General features: G+C 41.6%; 1 protein-coding gene across 3 annotated transcripts in view; it reads left to right on the top strand.

Annotated features, from left to right (window-relative positions):
• The first annotated feature begins 9593 nt into the window (after nt 1-9593).
• GNE (glucosamine (UDP-N-acetyl)-2-epimerase/N-acetylmannosamine kinase) overlaps nt 9594-26007 on the top strand; it is a 39298-nt gene continuing 22884 nt past the window's right edge. Inside the window, exons 1-2 of one of the 3 annotated variants that reach the window (XM_082613715.1) lie at nt 9594-10012; nt 15370-15575. In XM_082613715.1, the coding sequence (XP_082469841.1) occupies nt 15412-15575 (164 nt within the window). In that variant the 5' untranslated portion in view covers nt 9594-10012; nt 15370-15411. The remainder of the gene's footprint in view (nt 10013-15369; nt 15576-26007) is intronic. The other 2 variants (XM_082613717.1, XM_082613716.1) reach the window with 2 other exon arrangements.

Genomic DNA, 26007 nt, shown 5'->3' with positions numbered 1-26007 from the left:
TAGCAAAAAATGTCTTCTAAGAGCTGACAGTTACAAAGAAGGAACCACAATGAGAAGGGGAAAAGGGACAGAGATGTAATTAGCCAAGACTCATGCCCACCAGGTAGGTGACACATGAATGGGAGGATAATTACAACTGCAGAAGTTCTCCCTCAAAAGCAAGGGGTCCAAGCCCCACACTGGGCTTCCCATCCCAGGGATCCTGCACTGGGGAGACAAGCCCCTGGAACATTTGGCTTTGAAGGCCAGTGTAGGAAGACCCAGAGGTCTGTGGGAAATAGAGACCCTGCTCTTAAATGGCACACACAAAATCTCACACACTCCAAGACCCAGAGCAGAAGCAGTAATTTGAAAGGAGGCTGGATCAAACCCACTTGCTGATCTTGGAGAGCCTCCTGAAGAGGCAGGAGGCAACTGAAATTCACCCTGGGGACATAGATGCCAGCAGCCGCCATTTTTGGGAGTTTAATCCACCATGAGGACACTGGCACTGGTAAGCACCACTTTGGAATCCTCCCTCTAGCTTATTAGTGCTAGAACCTACCTGCCCACCAGTCAGTCAGCACCCTCCTAGGATGCCCCAGGCCGGATGCCCCAGATGGGCAGGGACACGACCTCACCCACCAGCAGAAAGGACCCCCTGAGGCCCCAGCCCTGCCCCAGGACACACCCTCACATACCAGATGGCCCAGGACCCAGCCCCACCCAACTAGTGGGCCTACACCAGCTCTGGAACCTCCAGCCCCTCAGTCAGAGACCCCAGGACCCAGCTCCACCAGTGGGCTGACACTAGCCTTGGGAAGAGGCCTCACCCACCAGTGGCGGGACACCAGCCCCATGAACACCAAGATCCTGCAGCCAGCTGTGTCAGGACCCGGTGCATTCACCAGCAAGCTAACACCAACTCCAGGAGCACCAGGGCCCTGGCCCTGCCCACCTGTGGGCCAGCACCAAACCTGCAACCCCTGGCCTCCACAGCCAGAGACCCCAGGACCCATCTCTACCCATTAGTGGGCTAGCTGTAGCCCCAGGACCTGACCTTGCCCACTAGTGGATGGGCATCAGCCCTGGGACCCCCTGGGCCCAAACCCCACCCACCAGTGGGCTAACCAGACCCCAGGACCACACAGACCTAATGCCAGCCATGTCAAGACCACACCCACCCATTAGCAGGCCAGCGCCACTCCAGGATGCCCTGGATCCTGGCCCTGCCCAATGGGAGGCCAAAAATAGCTCCAGGACACTTTGGGCCCCTCAGCCATCCATGTTAGGATCCGGCCCCACCTAACAGTGAGCCATCACCAGCTCTGGGTCACCTGCGACCCTCAGCCAGCCATATCAAGAAGAGCCCCACCCACCAGCGTCCCCAGGACACTCCTGGGCCATGGCCCCGCCCATCAGTAGGCCAACACCAGCTCCGGGACCTCCAGCCCAGCATTCAGCCATGCTGGGACTGAGCTCCACCCACCAATGAGCTAGCACTATCCCCGGGACCCCCAGGCGGGATCTGTAGACAGTTGCCTCATGACCTGGGCCTGCCCACTGGTGAGCTGGCACCAGGACCAGGGCACCCCTGGCTGTGCAGTCAGCCATGCCAAGACCCAGCCTGAACAAAACAGAGCCTTACAACCAACTGGAATGATGACCAGCAACACCTACCAGCATGCCCACAGTAGTCAGCTGACCACAACAGAAGGTCCCAAGCAGCCCACATAAGAGGGCACCCCTAAAGCAAGTAGCTCTGGTAACCACAGGAGAGTGTGCTGCCAGGACCCATAGGACGTGTCCTGCATAGGCCACTTCTCCAAGATTGGGAAACATAACCAACCAACTAAATACATAGAAATAGAAACAGGAAATTAGACAAAATGAGGCAACAGAGAAATATATTCCAAATAAAGGAAAAGAAAAAAAACCTCTAAAGAAGAACTAAGTGAAGTGCAGATAAGCAAATCTACTTGATAGAGAGTTCAAGGTAATGATCATAAAGATGCTCAAAGAAGAGCCTCCTTCTGTCTCTCTCATCCTGTAAGACCCTTGAAACATCCTTCAGGTGGCTCCTATCTTGTGGGAATGTTGTTCACAGAAAATCATATCACCTTGTAAGGCCTTCCTCTGGTCTTAGGGAAGGTATAAAGGAAAGTAGGAGGGGCCGGACGGAGGGGGTCAATGGTTGCCTGGAGAGGTGGCTATTGACAGAACCACACGTGGGGAGGAAGCTGTGCTAATTAACTGGATCTGGCTCTACAGCTTCCTTGGTCTCCTAAGCCCAGGATGATACCTGTCTCCCTCAGTGTGCTCTGGCTAAGCTTAGAAATGCTTCCTTAGGAGGAGACTGAATAAATTAGAGATTTGAAGTCAGAGGCCCCAGCTCTGAATACCAGTTAAGCCACCTCCTGGCTGGGTGATTCTACCAAGTTAACTTATCCTCTCTGAGTTTCAGTTTTCTCATCTGAAAATGTGCATAAAATCAGAACCTCTCTCTGTGGATTTTTGGTGAGGATTAAATGAAAAAGTTCTCAGAACTGTGAAAATATAAAATGAGTCCTAAATAAATATCATTAGTTGCTGTGGGGGAAAAAAAAGATGCTCGAAGAACTCGGGAGAAGAATGACTGAAAAGAGTGAGAAGTTAGAAGTTTTTAACAAAGAGTTAGAAAATATAAAGAAGAACCAAACAGAGGTGAATAATTCAATAACTGAAATTAAAAATATACTAGAAGGAATCAATGGTAGATTAGATAATATAGAGGGACAGATCAGTGATTTGGAAGACAGAGTAATTACTGTCTGAAATTACTGAAACTGAACTGAAAAAATAATAAAAAGAAATGAGGACAGTTTAAGAAACCTCTGGGACAACATCAAGCATACTAACATTCACATAATAGGGGTTCCAGAAGGAGAAGAGAGAGAGAAGGGGGCAGAGAAATATTTGAAGACATAATAGCTGAAAACATCCCTTCCTGGGAAAGGGAAATAGACATCCAGATCCAGGAAGCACAGTGAGTCTCAACATGATCGACTGAAAGAGAACCACACCAAGACACATTGTAACTAAGATGGTGAAAATTAAAGATAAATAGAAAATATTAAAAGCAGCAAGGGAAAAGCAGCAAGTTACATGCAAAGGAACTCCTGTAAGGCTATCAGCTGGCTTTTCAGCAGAAACTCTGCAGGCCAGAAGGGAGTGACACAATATATTTAAAATGATGAAAAGGAAAAACCTACTACCAAGAATACTCCACCCAGCAAGACTCTCATTCAGATTTGATGGAGAGATCAAAAGTTTTACAGACAAGCAAAAGTTAAAAGAGTTCAGCATCACCAAACCAGTGTTACAAGAAATGTTAAAGGGACTTCTCTGAGAAAAAAAGAGGAGGCCACAACTAGGAACATGAAAATCACAAAATAAAAAAGCTCATCAGTAAAGGCAAATAACTACTTTAAATGTAAATGGACTAAATGCTCCAATCAAAGACATAGTATGGCTACAAAAACAAGACCCACATATATGCTGCCTACAAAAGACTCAGTGAAGATCTAAAGACACACACAGACTGAAAGTGAGGGGATGGAAAAAGGTATTTTATACAAATAGTAACAAAAAAAAAAGCCAAGGTAACAATATTTATATCAGACAATATAGATCTTAAAACAAATATCGTAACAAGAGACAAAGAAAGACATTACATAATGATCAAGAGATCAATCCAAGGAGAAGATATAACAATTGTAAATATATATGGACTCAGCACAGGAGCATTTATTTACTTATTTATTTTAAAATTTATTTTTTATTTTTTATTTTATTTATTTTTGGCTGTGTTGGGTCTTCGTTGCTGCACACGGGCTTTCTCTAGTTGCAGTGAGTGGGGGCTACTCTTCATTGCTGTGCACAGGCTACTCATTGCGGTGGCTTCTCTTGTTTCAGAGCATGGCCTCTAGGCGGGTGGGCTTCAGTTGTTGTGGCGCATGGGCTCAGTAGTTGTGGCTCACAGGCTTAGTTGCTCCACGGCATGTGGGATCTTCCTGGACCAGGGCTTGAACCCACATCCCCTGCATTGGCAGGTGGATTCTTAACCACTGCGCCACCAGGGAAATCCTCAAGATATTTTTGATGTGGACCATTTTTAAAGTCTTTATTGAATTTGTTACAATATTGCTTCTGTTTTATGTTTTGGTTTTTTGGCCACTAGGCATGTGAGATTTTAGCTCCCCGACCAGGATCAAACCCATATCCCCTGCACTGGAAGACAAAGACTTAACCATTGGACCACCAGGGAAGTCCATGAACCCACTCTTATATGGGCAATTAGTCTATGACAAAGGAGACAAGAATATATGATGGAGAAAAACAATCTCTTCAATAAATGGTGTTGAGAAAATTGGGCAACTACATGCAGAAGAATCAAACGGGACTACTTTCTCATACCATATAAAAAATAAACTCAAAATGGATTAAAGACTTAAATGTAAGGCCTGAAACCATAAACTCCTGAAAGAAAAATAGGCAGCACTCTCTTTGACATTGGTCTTAGCAATACGTTTTTTTTTCATATATCTCCAGGCAAGGGCAACAAAAGCAAAAATTTAAAAATGGAACTACATCAAACTATAAAGTTTTACACAGTGAAGGAAACTATCAGCAAAATTATAAGGCCATCTACTGAATGGGAGAACCTATTTGCAAATGATATATTCAATAAGGGACTAATATCCAAAATACACAAAGAACTCATACAACTCAACATCAAAGAACAAACAACCCAATTTTAAAATGGCCAGAGATCCTGGATGGACATTTTTCCAAAGGAAACATACAGATGGCCAACAGGCATGTGAAAAGGATGCTGAACTTCATTTATCATCAGGGAAATGCAATTCAAGACCACAATGAGATATCACCTCACATCTGTCAGAATGGTTATTATATAAAAGATAACAAATAACAACTGTTGGCCAGGATGTGGTGAAAAGGGAACCCTCATGCACTTTTGGTAGGAATGTAAATTGGTGCAGCCACTATGGAAAACAGTAAGGAGGTTTCTCAAAAAATTAAAAACAGAGCTACCATATGATCCAGAAATTCTACTTCTGTATATTTATCTGAAGAAAATGAAAACACTAATTAGAAAAGCTATATGCACCCCTATATTCATTGCAGCATTATTTACAATAGCCAAGACATGGAAACAACCTAAGTGCCCATCAAAAGATGAATGATTAAGAAGATGTGATACACACACACACACACACACACACACACACACACACACAGGACTATTACTCAGCCACAAAAAAAACAATAACATTTTACCATTTGTGACAACATGAATGGATCAGAGGGTGTTATGCTAAGTGATATAAGTCAGACAGAGAGAGACAAATATTTCACAATTTCACTTATTGTGGAATCTAGAAAACAAATGAAAGTGAGCCCATGCTCTCTGGAACCCATGTACCACAACTAGAGAGAAGCCTGTGTCACAACGAAGGGCCCACCTGCCACAACTAAAAAATAAATAATAAATAAAAATAAAAAAAAATTTTTTTTAATTTAAAAAATAAAATAAAAAATAAAAAACATTTTTCCATTTTGAAACAGCAGACTGAACATCTTTTCACACCCCCAAATCTCACTGAAAAGGCAGAAGAAGAAATAGAAAAATACAATAGAAGATTATCCAGGAATCTAAATACCAAAAACACCCAAATAAAGGAATTTCTCTAAAAAAAACAAAAAAACAAAAAACAAATGAACAGGGCTTCCCTGATGGCGCAGTGGTTGAGAGTCCGCCTGCCGATGCAGGGGACACGGGTTCGTGCCCCGGTCCGGGAAGATCCCACATGCCGCAGACGGGCTGGGTCCGTGAGCCATGGCCGCTGAGCCTGCGCGTCCGGAGCCTGTGCTCCATAACGGGAGAGGCCACAACAGTGAGAGGCCCGCGTACAGCAAAAAAAAAAAAAAAACAAAAAAATCCACAAATGAACAAACATAACAAAACAGAAACAGAGTCATAGATACAGAGAACAAACAGGTGTTACCAGAGCGAAGGGGGCAAGGTGGAGGAGAGAAATAAGTGAGGGAAGATTAAGAGGTACAAACTTTCAGTTACAAAATAAATGAGTCATAGGTATGAAATATACAGCATGAGGAATATAGTCAGTAATTAGGTAATATCTTTGTAAGGTGACAGATGACAACTAGACTTATCATGGTGATCGTTTTGAAATGTATAGCAATATTGAATCACTATGTTGTATATCAGGAACTAACATAGTGTTATAATTCAATTATCCTTCAAAAACCAACCAACCAACAAACAAACTCATAGAAAAAGAGATCAAATTTATGACTACCAGTGGTGAGGGGAGGGGAAATTAAATGAAGACAGTCAAAAGGTACAAACTTCTAGTTACAGGATAAATAAGTACTAGAGATATAATGTACAACATGATAAATATAATTAACACTGTTGTATGTTATAAATGAAAGTTGTTAGAAGAGTAAGTTCTAAAGTTCTCATCACAAGGAAAAATGTATTTTTTCTATTTCTTTAGTTTTGCATCTATAGGAGATGATGGATGTTCACTAAACCTATTGTGGTCATCATTTCATGATGTATGTAAATCAAATCATTGTATTGTACACCTTAAACTTATACAGTGCTGTATGTCAATTATAACTCAGTAAAACTGGGAAAAAGTCAGCAAATTATTATTTAAAGTAAAAAAATTAAAACTTAATGGCTTGAGATTTTTGATATGTATTCATACTGTTAAAGAGCAAAGTAACAGAGATCCAGAAATGTAATATTTACCCATAGAAAAGTGATCTTAAAAAGTCAGGAGAAAATGCCCCCTACAGCTCCTTGCTGCAACTTCATCTCAAGAGAACATAGGAGAAAATCCTAAAAAGTGGTCACTTTATTTAGGGTTAAAGGATTCTATGAACACAGAACCATTCAACTATATATGGAAATATAAAATTCTCAATATTGGTCAAACAAACACAAAATCTCCAAGTGGCTTAATAAGTGTACAAATTCTCAAAATTGTATTTCCTATTATTACAAGTATTTATATTTCTAGTTACATTTTTCCTAGCTATAATCTTAAGCATTAAGTATTTTAGAAACATATTATATTTACAATATACATACAAAAAAGTGCACAATGTTAGGTGGACAATATGAATTTTTACAAACTACACATACCCATGTAATAAGCCCCTAGATAAAAACTGAACATTAACACTGTTTTGAAATTTTTTATTCACTTTCAAGAGGAGAAAATTAATGTTCTATTCTGGATATTTGGTGGTATGGCATGTAACTTTAAAAGCAACATTCCCATCTTGAACATCTTCTGGGACTTTCTATTTTTTTTTTCTTATTTATTTGTTTGTTTGGCTGCGTTGGGTCTTAGTTGCGGCACAGGAGATCTTCGATGAGGATGAGGCATGCGGGATCTTTCGTTTTGGTGCACGGGCTTCTCTCTAGTTGTGGCTCACGGGCTCCAGAGCACGCGGGCTAGGTAGTAGCAGCATTTCTGCTCTCTAAATGTGTTGCGTGGGCTCTAGAGTGCTCAGGCTTAGCTGCCCCACAGCATGTGGGATCTTAGTTCCTGGACCAGGGATCGAACCCACGTCCCCTGCATTGCAAGGCAGATGCTTAACAACTGGAACACCAGGGAAGTCCCCCTTCTGGGACTTTCAATATCACTTGTGGTAGACAAAATAATAGCTTTCTAAAGATATCCGTGTCCTAAACCCAGGAACCTGTGAATATGTTTCCTTACATACCAAAAGAGTCTTTGCAGGTGTGATTGAATTAAGGATTCTGAGATGGGAAGATTATCCTGAACTATCTGAGTGGATCCAATGTAATAAATTATAAGGGTCTTTTTAAGTAAAAGAGGCAGGCAGGAGAGTCAGAGAAGATGTGACAAGGGAAGCAGATGTCAGAAAGAGCATAAGCCAAGGAATGTGGGTAGCTTCTAGAAACTGGAAAAGGCAAGGAAGTAGATTCTCCCCTGCAGCCTAAGGAAGACAAAACTACTGATACCTTTGTTTTTTTTAATTGAGATATAATTGACATATAACATTATATTAGGTTCAGGTGTACAACACAAGGGTTTGACATATGTATATCTTATGAAATGATCACCACAATAAATCTAGTTAACATTGATCACCACACATAGTTATAAAAATTTTTTCTTGTGATGGTAGCTACACTGCTTCTTTGATTTTAGCCCCTCAAAACCCATTTCAGACTCCTAACCTCCAGAACTAGAAGATAATACAATTGTATTTTTAAGCCACTAAGTTTTATGTAATTTGTTACACCAGCAGTAGGAAACTAATACACCATCTGGAGTCTGGTGAATCTGTGTCCAGAATCATATATCTTATTGCCTATCTAATAGCTTCATGTGGCTATCTCATAGGCATCTCAAACCTAACATCACAAATTAAGCCATTATTTTTAACTCCCCAAACCTGATCACTCCTTCAGCTTTTCTCATCTTGGTAAATGGCACCAATCACCCAACTACTAATGCCAGACATCTGGAAGTCAACCTTGTTTCCTTCGTTTTCTCTGTTATCCTCTCATACCCAATCTATAATGAAGTTGCATCAGTTCTACTTCCAAACTAAATATCATATCGATCCACTTCAAATGAGTTTCACTGCCATTTTTTACAATTACTTTTATTTTATTCTCTTTAATATGGAATGTGTGCATATACTACAAAATACAAAAGAAATAAGTAGGAATTCAGTGAAAAGTCTATCTCCTCCCAGCCCTTCCAGATGCAATCAGTGGTACCAGGTTGTTTGTATGTGTATGTTTGTGTGTGTGTGTGTGTATCTTTCAGAGGCTTTTTTTTTTTTCCACTGCTACCATTCTTGACTCTCACCCAATCCCTTCTCCACAGAACAGCCAAAGTGATATTTTAAAAAAGAAATCTCCTGGCACTTCCTTGCACGAAAGCCCTTAATGTCTGTCCTTTTGTGGCTGATAGGACCTTTTGGTGGCTCCAAGCTAGCTGCTGGGGAACTAACAGTTCACAAGTATTCTGCAAATTAGAGCATCATTAACTGAAATGCATCAAGTGCAAAAGTTTGATTGGACTTGAAATTCACTTTATAGCAAGAACCGTCAATGAATTGTTAGGCTGTTTAAATAGTTTCGCCTGCGATAGATTCTTTAATGGTTGTAAAAAATATATTTTAATGTTTTGTATCACCAATTCAAAGCTTCTTGTCAATGGTGACTAGGAATTCGAAACAATCATTAGAAAGTCTTCATCAGGAGCTGTGTGAGGCCTTTCCCTCCCGTTTCTCTGCCACCTCTGTGCTCCTCCCTGAAGCAGGAAGGCCTGGGGGTTCCCTGCAGGGGAGGCCGAGGCTGAGCTCATTATAAGGATCAGCTGGTCTCTGCCTTGCCTGGGTCATCATCATCATCCACTGAGCCCTCTAGCAGACACGGTTCTGGAGTGGCACAGCTTCACTCAGGAGAGGGCTCTGGGTCGACCCCCAGACGACCGTATTGTTTTGGTCATGCCTATGAAATGACTGCGTGGCTGGAAGGCGTAAGGAACTGCATCTCGGGCCCAAGGCCAAAACAACTGCCTCGTGCGGCGCTCGGCTCCCGAACTTTCGCGTGGCAGGCAGACGAGCCCCTCAGGGGCGGGACACTGGCCGGCCGCCCGGGGCTGTGCCACGACCACGGAAGGCGCCACCCCGCCCCGGCCTCCTCGCACAGCCAATCGCAGAATTCCTCCCCGCTCACGTAAGGCGCGTCGGCAGATTCGGGTGGGAACGCAGGGCGCGCGGGGTGTGCGGGGTGGGGGTCGAGGCGCGTCATCGCCCACGGGGTCGAGTGGCGGAAGCCAAGGGGGCGGTCTCACGCCGGCCTGCTTTCCGGCGCGGCGCTCAGCTCTTACCCGCGAGGCCCGGCGGCGGTAGCGGCGACGCGGGAGGAACGGCGGACCGGCACCTGGTGAGACCCGCGCGCCCGCCGGGGACTCGGGGGAGGCGGGCTTGGGGAGCGCAGCCTCCGGGCCCGCACCCCGAGGCCTCAGCTCCCCGGCCAGAGGCTCCGCACCCGGCCCGGGCCTCGCTCTGTCTCCCGCGGGCCTGCACGCCAGGGCCGCTCTTTAGTTTCGCTGTGGGCTCAGCCTTTGGCCCGTGGAGCAGACGGGTTGAGTGCGGACCCCGGGCGAATAACCGGGAGTGGGGCGCGGGGTGTTAGAGGGAGGCCAGCTGCACTCCATCCCACCGGCTGTCCTGAAAGATAGCAAGCATCCGGTCACGGAGGTGTGCAGGAGAGGGCGGAGAGCTCCGTGATGGACAAGTGGCCCCGGGGTGTAAAGGGTTGGACTGAAAGATCATCTTGAGGGTCTGCGCCCAACCCTGACTGTATTCTGAGTCTGGGCTTTCTTGGAAGCTTGATATGCGTTTATTTTCCCTCGAATCCGGAGCACACTTGTAAAAAAGCACGAAAAAGTATTTTTTTTGGAATTCTGATGGAGAAGAGGGGTGGGGTACAGCTTGGCATTTAGAGGTAACTGGTTAACGCGACTGTGGAAGCTCAGGAAGAAGTCACACCAGAGTATAGCTCAGGATAGAGTTCTGAATTTCAGACCCTCCTGATTCCTGTGTCATCCCGTCTGCACTGAGGGAAGAGAGTGATACATCATATGTTCCCTTCATTCCCATGGTGCCTGGCAGGACCAGGCATAAGGAAGGTTCTCACTCATGGGTGCTTATGAAATGAACAGACACAGGCAAACACTGGATATGGACACTACCTTGAATGCTGATTTGGTGTTTGGTTCTGGTAATTGTTAATTGTGATTTGGGGCAAGTAAATTGGTTTTCACTGTGCCTCATTGTGCTTATTTGTGAAATGGGGCTAATAGGGCTGTGAGGATGAAGTGAGTTAATGCTTGTAAAGCTTTTAACACAGTGCTTGGCAGTTGTTTACTCTGATGATTTCCTCTGCTCAGACTGCTTGAGCCAAGTGTTTGTCTTTTTCTATAGTTGAGTGGGACAACAGTATTTTTCTGGACAGGGTCACTCACCTTTTGTCAGTATTAATAATGGTCAGTCTTGAGTTGAGAGAATGCAGGTTTCTCAGAGATTGCCAGTTAGTTCAAGGTGAAGGTGTATTTTTCGGGTATTTTTCTGGTTTTACTGGCTCTGGTTACTATTAGGGAATTGAGTGAAATGGATGTAAATATCCAATCCACCTGCTTTCTGAGCTTTAGGCTTTAAGGACTGTGGACAGTGCATCTTCAGTGTCCATTTAAAAGATTTCTTGTTTTTAATAAAATTTTTCAAATATGCTGAAAAGGACAGAACAATACGACACTCTACCAATCATCAAGATTGAAGACATATTAACATGTTACCATGTTAGTTTCAGACCTCTACTTATGTTTTTTTTTAAATGTTTACATAGACAACAAAAACCCTTTAGGCCCTCTTTTCCTTTCCCTTCCCTCCTCCTTCAGACGTAACTACTTTCCTGAGTTGCTGTGTAATTTTATTACAGATCAATAAACAACATACAGTAATGTTTTACATATTTTAAAAAATGGCCCTTTTTAATCTAACTTTTTAGAATTTTCTGTTTTCCTCTAATGTTATGTTTTTGAGGTTTATCAATATTGACACATTTAGACATAGTCCATTTGTTTTCATTGCTGTCTAGGATTCCATTGTTTAAAGAAACTAGTTTTTTCTTGTTTTACATTGCACTTTATGCAACTTAAATCCTCCTATTATAGTTTAAGTCCATTATGTCACTTTTATTCATTCCATACTGGTCATGGAGACTTTGGTCACAGTTCTTAGTATAAAAATGGATCCTTGGGGGGCTTCCCTAGTGGCGCAGTGGTTGAGAGTCCGCCTGCCGATGCAGGGGACACGGGTTCGTGCCCCGGTCCGGGAGGATCCCACATGCCATGGAGCGGCTGGGCCCGTGAGCCATGGCCGCTGAGCCTGCACGTCCGGAGCCTGTGCTCCGCAACGGGAGAGGCCACAGCGGTGAGAGGCCCGCGTACCGCAAAAAACAAACAAGCAACAACAAAAAAAATGGATCCTTGGGCATGATATTTTATACAGAACAAATAATAATGTACACTAGGGGTAGAAAGAAAATTTGTTAATTTTGTCCCTGGTGCTTCTGTTTGGGAAAGTGAACTGGTAAAGATCTATTATGTGGCCAGGTGTCATGTACTAGATTGTAAGTTCCTAAAAATCAGAGGTGAGGTCTTTCTCAGCTCTGTCTCTGTTTTTGTTTTTTGTTTTTTTTTTTGGCCATGCCATGTGGCATGTAGGATCTTGGTTCCCCGAGCAGGGATCAAACCCACGCCCCCTGCGTTGGAAGTGTGTAGTCTTAACCACTGGACTGCCAGGGAAGTCCCTCTCAGTTTTCTTTACAGTGTTCTGCACAGAGTCAGTTCTCAATAAGTGTTTGTGACATTGGTCATTTTTACTTCCAGGTCTCTCATAACCCTACATATATTTGAAAAGTTGATGGCCAGCAGTTTTCAAAATTGCACTTTTAGGTTTGATATTTCTAATGCCTTTGAACTTTCCCATTTTACCACTTAATTCTGAAACATAATTAAGAGCAGTTAAAAAACAAGGTATGCAACAACAGTGTAGCATAAGTTACTAATTGCATGATGCACTATGTATTTATAAAATATATTTGTATTTATATGTGTGAAGAAATGTGTATTTATTTGTATATGCATAGTTTATCTGCAGAAGGGTAGATAAGAAACTAGTAATTCTAAGCATTCAGGGAGAAGAACTACATGTCTAGGAACACAGATGAGAAGACTTTTTGCTCTATAGCCTCTTGTGCCTTTTCAGTTTTAAACCATGTGAATACTACCTAATCAAAAAAAATAAGTTAAATAAAAAATTATTTTTAAAAAAGAATTCTCCCCTTAACAAAGGATTTTTACCATTTTTTTTCTAAGATTTAACTTTCTTCCTTAAAGTTTTGGCCTTAGTAACATTGTTTTATTTTTCATAGTTTGTGTATATGGCTACCTTACTTTCAGTTTTGGTATAATAACCTTTGAGTTACTTGGTAAATACTAAACATTTTAGAATTGCCCAATGGAAAGTTTACTATTCTCTTAAAATAAATACAAATTTATCAACCATGAATGATTTGCTTTGCCTCACCCAGCAAATTAAATATCACCAACAATTTATTCAGCTCACATTTAATGATGAGTGGAAAAAGGTTTATGTACAAGAACACTTAGGACAACTGTTTTTGGAAAAATATTTTTGTCTCTTTGGTTAGGTAGTGCTTAGATCTCACAAATACAACTCGCTTGACAGAATGCTCACTTCACTATCTTACAAGTGCTTTCCATTGGGTGGAATTAGCTCTTACTGGAGATTATAAATTCTGAATGGGCCTAATGATGGGCAATTTGTGTGATTATAGAAGTTCTAGCCTACGAGAGATGAGATATCAACAGCAGAAGGCTACTGACGAGATTTCCACTGAGTTTCAGAGTCTACCCTGATTGAAAAGGCAGCTCCCCTTTTATTGGCATCCTTACTCAAGCTTCTCTGGATTCCTGATTGCAAATTCTAAATATTGATACACTTCCAGAGACATAAGCGTTGAGATCAGTCCGTGAAGTGAAATTTTACATTGATAGAAGGAAGTGTAAAAAGGTCCTTGAAACATAGCTCTTATCCCTTGCCCCTGGTTTTTACTTTTTGAAAGGAGGGTATAGAATTGTGGGGGGATGGGTGGGCAAAGGAGTTGAGCAATAGTATATGTGTGTATGATGGGGCCACAGTGCTCAGAGGGAGGCAGCCATGAAGAGGGGTGGAGTAAGGAGGAACTGAGGTTTATGCGAAGGCTTTCCAGAGGAGATGACACTTAGCCTGAGTATTAAAGGATGAGGAAGCACCCAGGCAAGAGGGAAAGGAAGTTTTAGGTAGAGGAGCTTGCATCTAGAAAGGCACAGAGATATGGAGACCCACTGGTTGAACTGCAGGCACTTTGGCATGACTTCGGTTCAGAGTAAGGATAGTTGTAAGGGGACAAATAGGTTGGAAGGATGAACTAGGTCCAGATCAGCAATTTGGAATTTATCCATAGGTGATATATCCTGTTTAGCAACGTAATCAGATTTATAAACTTTGGAAAGATCACCCTGAAAGTTTTTGGGAGGCAGGGCAAGACTAGAGACAGGCAAACCAGTTTGACAGCTGTTAGAATAGTTCTGACCTAAGATCAGGGATTGGACTAGGGCATGGGTGGGTGGGGATGGAGAAGAGATTGATTTGAAAGATATTCATTCCGGAGGTTGAATTGACTGGACTGAGGAGGTACAGGATGAGGAGCAGAGAAGACAAGGATGTCAAGGCATTTGGATGAATGGAAGTTCATAACAGAGTTAGAGAATAAGGAAGGAGGAACAGGTTTGGAAAAGAAAGTGAGTTCAGTTTGGGACAGTGACTTTGACGTGCCTATGGGACCGGAGATAGCTGGTAGGTATTTGGAGTTGTCAAGTGTGTAGGTACTGGCTATGGATGCTAATGAGGCCTTGAAGGTAGGGGTTTTTTGTTTCATCTTACTCACCTTTTCCTCAGCACTAATCACAGTGCTTTGTATATAGTGTGTAGCGTGAGGGTGAATAGCTCACATTCCTTATAGGATGTGATCTTGAATCTTGGGGAAGTAATTTCCTCTCTTAAGACTTGTGTTTTTCTCTTTCTGTAAGTGGGGGAGTTGAACTAGATCAGTGGTTCTCAACCAAACTTTCGCTCTAATCTGGTATGTTGGGATCAATTGTGAGGAATGGCAAGTGATTTTTAGTTAATAATAAAGAGCTGATGTTTGCTTGCCTTTTAAATGAGAGTTGATTTATATTAAACTCTTTTAAAATTGCATTCCAGCATGCTTTCTTAAGTGTAAGAGAAAAGGGTGGAGTCATAGTTGGTCTGCTGGAATCTCATAACTTGATATACCAGTGGGTGTGTCACACACAAGTGGGGTGGAAAAGTTAAGAATCACTATACTAAACGGTGCTTAAGGACTTAAGACTGCAAAATTTTACGTTTATATCTAGGACCTATCATTCTGATTATAAAGAATTTTTATTTTTTGTGTCTATAATGTCTTTTTAAAATCTATAATGTCTTTTTAAAATTTATTTTTTACTGAAGTATAGTTGAACTACAATGTTGTATTAATTACTGCTGTACAGCAAAGTGACTCATTTATACATATATATACATTCTTTTTCATATTATTTTGCATTATGGTTTATCATAGGATATTAATTTTTATTTTTGCAACTTCAGGAACTCTATTTTAAGAACCTCTCAAAAAGAAAAAAACAAGTCATGGAGAAGAAGGAGAATAACCGAAAGCTTCGGGTTTGTGTTGCTACTTGCAACCGTGCTGATTATTCTAAACTCGCCCCAATCATGTTTGGCATTAAAATGGAACCTGAGTTCTTTGAACTTGACGTGGTGGTACTTGGCTCTCACCTGATAGATGACTATGGGTAAGATGAAAGCATTTTCTTATGATATTCTTCATTGCAACACGATGTACTGGTGAGAACTTCGGTCTTGGCGCTGTGTGGACCCGGCTTCAAATCGCAATTCTACCACTTAGTTTTTAGGTGGCCTTGGAGAAGTTGCCTAGCATCTCTGAGCCTCAGGTTCCTCAGTTATAAAATGGAATGAAAACTTGTGTTGTAGGTTATTGTGAAGAATGGAGATAGTGACATAAAGTATCTATACAGGAATGCTGCCTATTAGATGGTTGGTAAATTATAGCTATTATTATTATTACTTTTATTTGCTATTACATCCGGAAATGCCACTTATAAATATATGTTGTGTGACTATAATGAGATTCTATGTAATCTGTTTTGTGAGTTCTAATGCTAATCCTATATTAAAGCTGCATATAAAGTAGTAGATATGGAACAAGATTTTTAAAATCTAATTGATCCACAAGATAAAGTAGAATTTTATAATACCGTTACCATTCATTCTTATTTTGGTGACATTAGGTTTGTTATTGATCACTCTCTAAATATGAAAAATGAAACTTGGAAAATCTTTGAGGGAGCAGATGTATAAACCAAAGGTGAACATTTTGTTATATGTAATAAAGTGGCATTTAGTGCACCCTTGTGGCATGAAAACATTAATGCAGCCTCCAAAGTACTAAATATGAAAGAAGCTTGTGTTAAGGTAAAATTGTCTTTTTAAATGTCCTTTAACAATAAGATAAAAACAGCAAAAACAAATAAAAACCTGCCCCCAAAAACCAGTTTAGCAATTTGCTCTAAGAAAATACTTTTAAAGATAAGAGAAGAAACTTACGGAGAGCTCAAAAGTTCATAGATTTTTAAAATGTGAAATGAATTCTGGCTGTCTAAGAAAATCCACTTGGGTTTTACATTATTGAACAGAGATAGGACAAAGTAAAGGAGAAATTTTAGCTAGAGCCTGAGGGGAAAGTCTAAGTGTGTTCTTTTACTTCTGTGAGAAAAGTTTGGCAGAAGACTAGTGGGGGAGAGGCTTTCAAGGAGATTGTGGTAGGTTTCTAATCTGCCTACCACAGTAATTAAGCAGGGAAGGCAGTTGTCAGGTGAGACTGCTGAAATGGAAACTTGACTAGTACTTAATGGAAATGTATGTTTACAGTGCATTCTAGCACAAGAAATTGGTTGCTTCTGGGGAGAAGAACTGGATAACTGGTAAAACAGAAGTGAGAAGTAGCCTTTTCACTGTACAAGCTTTTGTATCTTGAGTTTTGTTTTATTTATCCATCTATCTATTTATTTATTTATGGCTGCGTTGGGTCTTCGTCGCTGTGTGCGGGGCTTCTCTAGTTGCGGTGAGCAGGGGCTACTCTTCGTTGTGGTGTGTGGGCTTTTCATTGCAGTGGCTTCTCTTGTTGCGGAGCACGGGCTCTAGGCACGCGGGCTTCAGTAGTTGTGGCACACAAGCTCAGTAGTTGTGGCTCATGGACTCTAGAGCGCAGGCTCAGTAGTTGTGGTGCACGGGCTTAGTTGCTGTGGCATGTCCATTCTAAATGTCATAGTTTGCATCTACTAACCCCAAACTCCCAGTTCATCCCTCTCCCTCCCCCACCACCCCCTATGCAACCACAAATCTGTTCTCTGTCTGTGAGTCTGTTTTTGTCTTGTAGATAGATTCATTTGTGCCATATTTAATTTAATTTAATTTATTTATTTGGCCACACCATGCGGCTTGTGGGATCTTAGTCCCCCAACCAGAGGTTGAACCTGGGCCGTGGGCAGTGCAAGTGCCAAGTCCTAACCACTGGACCGCCCGGGAGTTCCCTGAATTATCTGTTTCTTCTTGATTCAGTTTTGGTGGGCTGTATGTTTCTAGAAAGTTGTCCATTTCTTATAGGTTGTCAAATTTGTTGGCAAATAATTGTTCATAGTGTTCTCTTATGGTTTTTTGTATTTCTGTGGTATCATTTGAGATTTCTCTTTTTTCCTTTCTTATTTTGTTTATTTGGGTTCTCTCTCTTTTCTTCTTGGTGAGCCTGGCCAGAGGTTTGTCAATTTTGTTTACCCTTTCAAAGAACCAACTCTTGATTGTATTGATTTTTTTCTATTTTTTAAACTCTATTTTATTTATTTCCTCTCTGATCTTTATTATTTCCTTCCTTCTGCTGACTTTAGGTTTTGTTTGTTCTTTTTCTAATACTTTTAGGTGGTAGGTTAGGTTGTTTATTTGAGATTTTTCTTGTTTTTTTGAGGAAGGCCTGTATCGCTATAAACTTCCCTCTAAGAACTGCTTTTGCTGCATCCCATAGATTTTGTATGGTTGCGTTTTCATTGTCATTTGTCGCAAGGTATTTTTAAATTTGTTTTGATTTCCTCATTGACTCATTGGTTTTTTAGTAGCATGTTTAGTCTCCATGTAATTGTTTTTTTCTCATTTCTTTTCCTGTGGTTGATTTCTAGTTTCATGCCATTGTAGTCAGAGAAGATGCTTGAAATAATTTCTATACTTTTAAATTTGTTGAGGTGAGTTTTTTTTTAATTAATTTATTCATTTTTGACTGTGTTGGGTCTTTGCTGCCACACCAAGGCTTTCTCCACTTGCAGTGAGCGGGGGCTACTCTTTGCTGTGGTGCACGGGCTTCTCATTGCAGTGGCTTCTCTTGTTGTGGAGCACAGGCTCTAGGCATGTGGGCTTCAGTAGCTGTGGCATGTGGGCTCAGTAGTTGTGGCTTGTGGGCTGTAGAGTGCAGGCTCAGTAGCTGTGGCACACGGGCTTGGTTGCTCCGCAGCATGTGGGAATCTTCCCGGACTAGGGCTTGAACCCGTGTCCCTTGCATTGGCAGGCGGATTCTTAACCACTGTGCCACCAGGGAAGTCCTGAGGTGAGTTTTGTGCCCTAGTATGTAGTCAATCCTAGAGAGTGTTCCATGTGCACTTGAAAAAAAGAATGTGTATTCTGGGTTTTTTGGATGTAAAAAATGTCCTGAAAATATCAATTAAGTCAAACTTGTTCTGTTGTATCATATAGGATCTCTGTTGCCTTATTGATTTTCTGTGTAGAAGATCTGTGCATTGATGTGAGTGGGGTGTTAAAGTCTCCTACTATTATTGTATTCCCATCAATTTCTTCCTTTATGTCTGTTAGTATTTGTTTTAAGTATTTGGGTGCACCTATATTAGGTACATATATGTTGACAAGTGTAAAATCCTCTTCTTGTATTGATCCTTTTATCATTATATAGTGTCCTTTATCTTTCTTGATGGCCTTTGCTTTAAAGTCTGTTTTGTCTGATATGAGTATTGCAACTCCTGCTTTCTTGTCATTTCCATTTGCATGAAACATCTTTTTCCATCCCCTCACTTTCAATCTATGTGTGTCCTTTGCCCTAAGGTGGGTCTCTTGTAGGCAGTATATTGTTGGCCCTTGTTTTTTAATCCAGTCTGCCACTCTGTGTCTTTCGATTGGAGCACTCAGCCCATTGACATTTAAGGTAATTATTCATACATATGTATTTATTGCCATTTTATTTTATTTTATTTTATTTTTTCTTTTTTTTCTTTTTTCTTTTGCGGTACGCGGGCCTCCCACCGCCGCGGCCTCTCCTGTTGCGGAGCACAGGCTCCGGACGCGCAGGCCCAGCAGCCATGGCCCACGGGCCCAGCCGCTCCGCGGCATGCGGGATCCTTCCGGACCAGGGCACAAACCCACGTCCCCTGCATCGGCAGGCGGACTCCCAACCACTGTGCCACCAGGGAAGCCCCTATTGCCATTTTAAACCTTGTTTTCCAGTTGATTTTATGTTTCTTCTTTGTTCCTTTCTTTTTCCTTTAGTGGTTTGATGATTTCCTTTTCTTTTATCCTTGTGTTTTCTTCTTTTTGGTTTTTGTGAATCTGTTTTATGTTTTTGATTTGTGGTTGCCCTGTTTTTCAAGTATGTTAACCCCTTCCTATATTTGCTTGCTTTAGACTGATAGTCATATAGGCTCAAAAACATTCTAAAATAAAAGAAGCAATCTATATTTTCTTACTCTCCTTCCCCACATTTTGTGATTTTGATTTCCTTTTTCACAACTTCATGTTTATCCTTTTACCGTTCCTTGTGTTTATCGTCACTTTCACAAATAGGCTTTTTTTAAAAAAAATCTGTATATTGGCTTAAGTGGTTTACTTTCCTACTGTAATTTCCTCCTTTCTATATCTTCTTCTTTTCTATTTAGAGAAGACCTTTCAATATTCCTTTTAAGATAGGTTTAGTATTGCTGTATTCTTCTAGTTTTTGCTTGTCTGAGAAATTCTTTATTTCTCCTCCTAAATGATAATCTTGCTGGGTACAGTATTCTAGGTTGCAGATTTTTCCCTTTCAAGACTTTGAATGTACTTTGCCACTCCCTCCTGGCTTGCAGTGTTTCTGTAGATAAACTAGCTGATAGCTTTATGAGGGTTCCCTTGTAATTAACTCTTTGTTTTTCTCTTGCTGCCTTTAGAATCCTCTCTTTAACTTTTGCCATTTTTATTATGATATGTCTTGGTGTAGCTCTGTTTGGGTTCATCTTGTTTGGGACCCTCTGTGCTTCCTGTATCTGGATATCTGTTTCCTTCTTTAGGTTTGGGAAGTTTTCAGCCATAATTTCTTCAAACACATTTTCAATCCCCTTTTCTCTTTCTTCTTCTTCTGGAATTCCTATTATGCATAGATTGGCATGCTTTATATTATCCCATAGGTCTCTCATATTGCTTTCTTGGTTTTTGTTTTTTTTTTTTTTTTTTTTTTGGCTTTCTGTCTGCTGTTTTGATTGGGTAGTTTTCCATTTTTCTATCTTCCAAATCACTTACTCTTTCTTCTGCATTATTCATCCTGCTATTCTTTGCTCTTAGCTTAGCTTTCATCTCGGCAAATGAATTTTCTAATTTCTAATTTTCTTGGCTCCACCTTATAGTTTTTAGTTCCTTTTTACAGTACTCTGCATTTCTGTGATACCCTTTCTTAATTCCTTCAGTATTTTCATTACCTCCTTTTTGAACTTGGTGTCTGTTAGACTGAAGAGGTCTGTTTCATTGTTTGTTCTTTCAGGGGAATACTCTTGGTCTTTTAACTGGGAGTGCTTTCTCTCCTTCATTTTGCTTATATTTCTTTTACTCTGTGAGTTTAGGTGAAAAATTATCTACCCTAGTCTTGGAGGGCTATTTATATGTGGGAGCATCCCTGCATAGCTTGTGTGGATTTAATATTTTTTTGGCATGAGGGCTGTTTTTAGTTTGGATGCTTGCCATCTCTTTCCTCAGCATGTGCTCACTGTTATGCCCTTGATAGGGGATGTGCAGGTGTACGGCCCGTGTGCACTCCTGGGAAGGTGGGGGCAGCGGATGGCACCTGGTCGAGGGATTCTTGGCAGCAGTGGCAGCAGGCCACGCACGCTCCTGGGAAGGTGGGGGCAGTGACCAGTGCCTGCTCACAGGACCCTCAGCGGCAGCAGCGGTCTGTGCCTGCCTCTAGAGTCCGAGATGGCAGTGGTGGCTCTCGCCTACCCCTGGGGCTCATGTAGGCAGTGCCCTGCTGCTGGCTAGTGTGTGAGCAGAGAAAGAAGCTCCTATGGCGGTCCTGTCCGTCTCCTTGTGTGCCACCCAGCAATGGCACCCTGCCTCTCTGGCAGGCCCAGACCTTCTCCCATACCACACCCTAGTCCCCTCAGGCTGTCTCCACGCAGCCAACCCCTTTCCTCTCCCCAGGGCCTGACCTCTGAAGCCTGAGCCTCAGCTTCCAGCCCCCACCCGGCCCAGCGGACAAGCCTCTCAGGCTGGGGAGTGTTGGGCAGCAGCACTGACCCTCGGTGCAGGTCTCTCTCCACTCTACCCTCCACAGACCGGTTGTTGCGCTCTCTTCTGAGGCTCTGAAGTTCCCCCTCCCATCCTGGCTGATCTCCCCACCAGTGAGGGGACTTCCCAGTGTGTGGAAACCTTTCCTTTTTTTACTGGTCCTTCCCAGCGGTGCAGGTCCCATCCTGATTCCTTTCTCTCTTTATTTTTCTTTTTTCTTTTGTCCTTCCCAATTACATGGAGATTTTCTTGCCCTTTTGGAAGTCTGAGGTCTTCTGCCAGCATTCAGTAGATGTTTTGTGAGAATCGTTCCACATGTAGATATATTTTGATTTAAACATTTTGATATGTATTTTCTGTAACATCTTCCATAAGATGTTACGGAAAACCCTGAATGAACTTTTTGGCCAACCCCATATTTGTGGGAGAAGGTGAGCTCCACATCCTACTCCTCCAGTTTGGTCCGATCTCAGCACATTTTTTTTTAAGAGGCTAGGGATGTTTCTAAACATCCTACAGTTCACGGGTCAGCCCTCCACGACAAAGATCTGTCTGGCCTAAAATGTCAATAATGCTGACATTGAGAGACCTTGATCTATGGTATTTCCCCCACAGAAACATGAAGAAAATGATGGGAACAATGCTGTATTTTGGTCTGAAAGGTTGGCTTCATCATTAGCTAAGTGACTTGCTCGCCTATTAAGGTTAATGTCAAATAGGTGGGATTCAAATTCATGCTTAGCAAAATTGCACATGACTTCATGACTACATGACTTCATGACTCCATGACTTGGTATTTCAGGAATGCTTGAGAATTTTAGAGTCATGCATGCAAAAATCTGCTGTACTTTCTTTTCTGTGTGTGTAAATAAATAACCTTCTTTCTCTCTCTTCTTTCTCTCTCTCCTCAACACACAACATTTAGCACAGATAGAGTGCCCTGCATTGTATGCTCAACTCGTGCTCATTGCATTGTGAAGACTTTCCCATACCAACTAGTTTCTCATTTAGAGAGGGTTAAAGATGACTGTCGTAGACTCAGAAGGATTAATATTCTAATAACTAAAGGAGGTTGCTCTGGATAGGAAGTGAAAATAAAAACAAATTAAGGTGAAAAACTTAGAATAAGACTGTCAAACATGCTAATTAATTGTGGAGGTGGGAGTATCTTCTCGGGAGGAATTGAGTAATTTTTAAGTCTAGTTGACTCTAACAGAATAAGTATCTTCAGCACAATTGTGCATAACTTTTGTATCTCAAGACAGAAGATAGTTGGCACTCTTTATGCAGCTGTCTGAGTATTTTTCTGCAGGAAGAGACATGGTAGGTAGGGGGACCATCCCAAATGTAAAAGCTGAGGAGAAAACTTAAATCCCTCAAGGATCAGATTCCTTCTGCTATTGGACAGGTGAAGTTTGAGAACTGCTAATCATATTTCTTTATACTTTTAATGTGCAACAGCACAAAGAAAAGAAATAATCAGAAAACAACAACTGATAGACCATTCAACTGATTTTCATCTAAGAATGATGCTTCCAAATTAGAGACAAGGTTATTTAAGAGGAGGAGGAGAGGTACTATCAGTAAAGATTAATGAGAAGATAGGTTGTGGTGGTGTGGGTACCATGACAGCCCCTACTGCTGTGAAGAGGTTCAGTTTGGGGACTTAAGACAAATGCACTGGATCAAGTCTAATTTCATTTAGAGACTATATCGGTGGCCTAGTTTTGTTACAGTCCCATAGTTTTTGAAAATGTTCAAGTTTGGCAGCAGTTCCAACTAAATACTTAAAACATGTTTGTTTAGTACATGTTTAATACAGAACTTAGTTTAAAAATAAACTCAATATTTCAGTTTAATTCAGGGCTTAGCAAATTCTTCAAGTATATTTGGTGTTATGGGACATAGTGTTTTGTTTTTTGAGATGCTATTTCAGGGGGATTCTGGTTCCTGATTCAAACAGTTAGGTATGAACATTCTGTAGGACAGTCTCAGAATTAAAGCTATGTTGCAATCTTAGAAGAAATACTGGCCAGAGGTTTCCAAATTTTGTAAAAAAAAACACATCGATGTACAGATCCAGAAAGGTCAACAACCCCTAACAGATAAATACAAAGAAAACTACCTGTAGACAATAGCATAGTCAATTTGCTGAAAACAAGAAAATCTTGAAAGCAACAAGACAAAAATTACATTTCTTACAGGGGAACAATGATATGAATGATAACTAACTCACTGTCTGACAGTGGAGGCCAGGAGACAATGGAGCATCTTTAATGTGCTCAAAGGGGGGAAAAAAACCTCCTGTTAACCCAGAATTTTTTATCTGTGAAAATATCTTTCAAAAATAAAGTTGAAGAGAAAAGCTAAGCAAATTATCACCATCAGGTATATACTACAAAAAAATGCTAAGGCAGATTCTTCAAACTGTAGAGAAATGATACCTGTTGGGAACTTAGATCTACAGGAAGGAGTGACTAGAAATGGTAAAATACATGCATATATATAAAAGAAAGAATGTCTTTAAAAAATAGACCTTATTTTTTAGAACAGTTTTAGCTCTAACAGCAAAATTGAGCAGCAGGTACAGAAGTTTCCCGTATACCTCTCTTCCCCTATACATGCATAGCATCCCCATTATCAACATCCCCTACCACACTTCAGTGGTACGTTTTTTTACAATTGATGAACCTCCACTGACACATTGTTATCACCCAAAGTCCATAGTTTACATTAGGGTTCAGCTTGGTGGTGTAAGTTCTCTGGGTTTGGACAAATGTATAATGACATGTATCTACCATTATAGTATTACCCCCCAGCAGTCTCCTGGCAATCAGTGATGTTTTCACCATTTCCATAGATTTTTGCCTTTTCCAGAATGTCATATACTTGGAATCATATATTATGTAGCCTCTTCAGATTTGCTTCTTTCATTTAGTAATATGCATTTAAGTTTCCTTCATGTATTTTCATAGCTTGATAGTCATTTCTTTTTTTCACTGAATGATATTCCATTGTGTGGATGTATGATAGTTTATTTCTCCATTCCCTTACTGAAGGATATTTTGGTTGCTTCCAAGTTTTGGCAATTATGAATAAAGCTGCTATAAACATTCGTTTTGCAGATTTTTGTGTGACATAGGTTTTCCGCTCGTTTAGGTAAACCAAGGAGCATGATTGCTAGATCGTATGGTAAGAGCACATTTACTTTTGCAATAAACTGCCAAACTGTCTTCCAAAGTGGCTGTATCATTTTGTATTCCCCGCAACAGTGAATGAGAGTTCCTGTTGCTCCACATCCTTGCCAGCATTTAGTGTTGTCAGTGTTCTGGATTTTGGCCATTCTAATAGGTGTGTAGCAGTATCTTGTTGTTTTAATTTGCATTTCCTTGATGACATATAATGAGGAGTATCTTTTCATTTGCTTATTTGCTATCTTTATATCATCTTTGGTGAGGTGTATGTTAAGGTCTTTAGCCCATTTTTATTTATTTATTTTTAATTTTTTTTTTTTTCATTTTTGGCTGTGTTGGGTCTTTGTTGCTACGCGCGGGCTTTCTCTAGTTGCGGTGAGCGGGAGCTACTCTTCGTTGTGGTGCGCGGGCTTCTCATAGCAGTGGCTTCTCTTGTTGCAGAGCATGGGCTCTAGGTGCATGGGCTTCAGTACTTGTGGCACTCAGGCTCAGTAGTTGTGGCTCGCGGGCTCTAGAGCGCAGGCTCAGTAGTTGTGGCGCACGGGCTTCGTTGCTCCGCGGCACGTGGGATCTCCCTGGACCAGGGCTCAAACCCATGTCTCCTGCATTGGCAGGCGGATTCTTAACCGCTGTGCCACCGGGGAAGCCCTTTAGCCCATTTTTGGGGATTTTTGGGGTTTTTTTTTTGCGTTTCGCGGGCGTCTCACTGCTGTGGCCTCTCCCGTTGCGGAGCACAGGCTCCGGACGCGCAGGCTCAGTGGCCATGGCTCACGGGCCTAGCCGCTCCGCGGCATGTGGGATCTTCCCGGACCGGAGCACGAACCCATGTCCCCTGCATCGGCAGGCGGACTCTCAACCACTGCGCCACCAGGGAAGCCCTAGCCCATTTTTAAATCGGGTTTTTTATTGTTGAGGTTTAAGCTCAGGGGTCAAACAAGAAATCCTAAGGGAAATTAGAAAATGTTTTGAATTGGATAATAAATATTGCAGTATATCAGACTTCCCTGGTGGTGCAGTGGTTAAGAATCCACCTGCCAATGCAGGGGACATGGGTTCGAGCCCTGGTCGGAGAAGATCCCGTGTGCCGCGGAGCAACTAAGCCTGTGCGCCACAACTACTGATTCTGCTCTCTAGAGCCCGCGAGCCGCAACTACTGAAGTCCGTGCACTGAGAGCACATGCTCCGCAACAAGAGAAGCCACTGCAGTGAGAAGCCTGCGCACTGCAACTAGAGAAAGCCCACGCACAGCAACGAAGACCCAATGCAGTCAAAAATGAATAAATAAATAAATAAATAAATTTAAATTAAAAACAAATATTACAGTATATCAAAATTTGTGGGTATAGATTAAGCAGTGCTTATGGGGAAATTTATAGCTTTAAATACTTATGTGAAAAAAGAGAAATTTAGAGTCAAGGATCCATTTCCA

The sequence above is a fragment of the Mesoplodon mirus genome (assembly GCF_964341445.2).
Source record: "Mesoplodon mirus genome assembly, chromosome: 1".
Classification (NCBI taxonomy): Eukaryota; Metazoa; Chordata; class Mammalia; order Artiodactyla; family Ziphiidae; genus Mesoplodon; species Mesoplodon mirus.
Note: the sequence above shows the minus strand (reverse complement) of the source record. Positions and strands in the feature narration are given on the sequence as shown.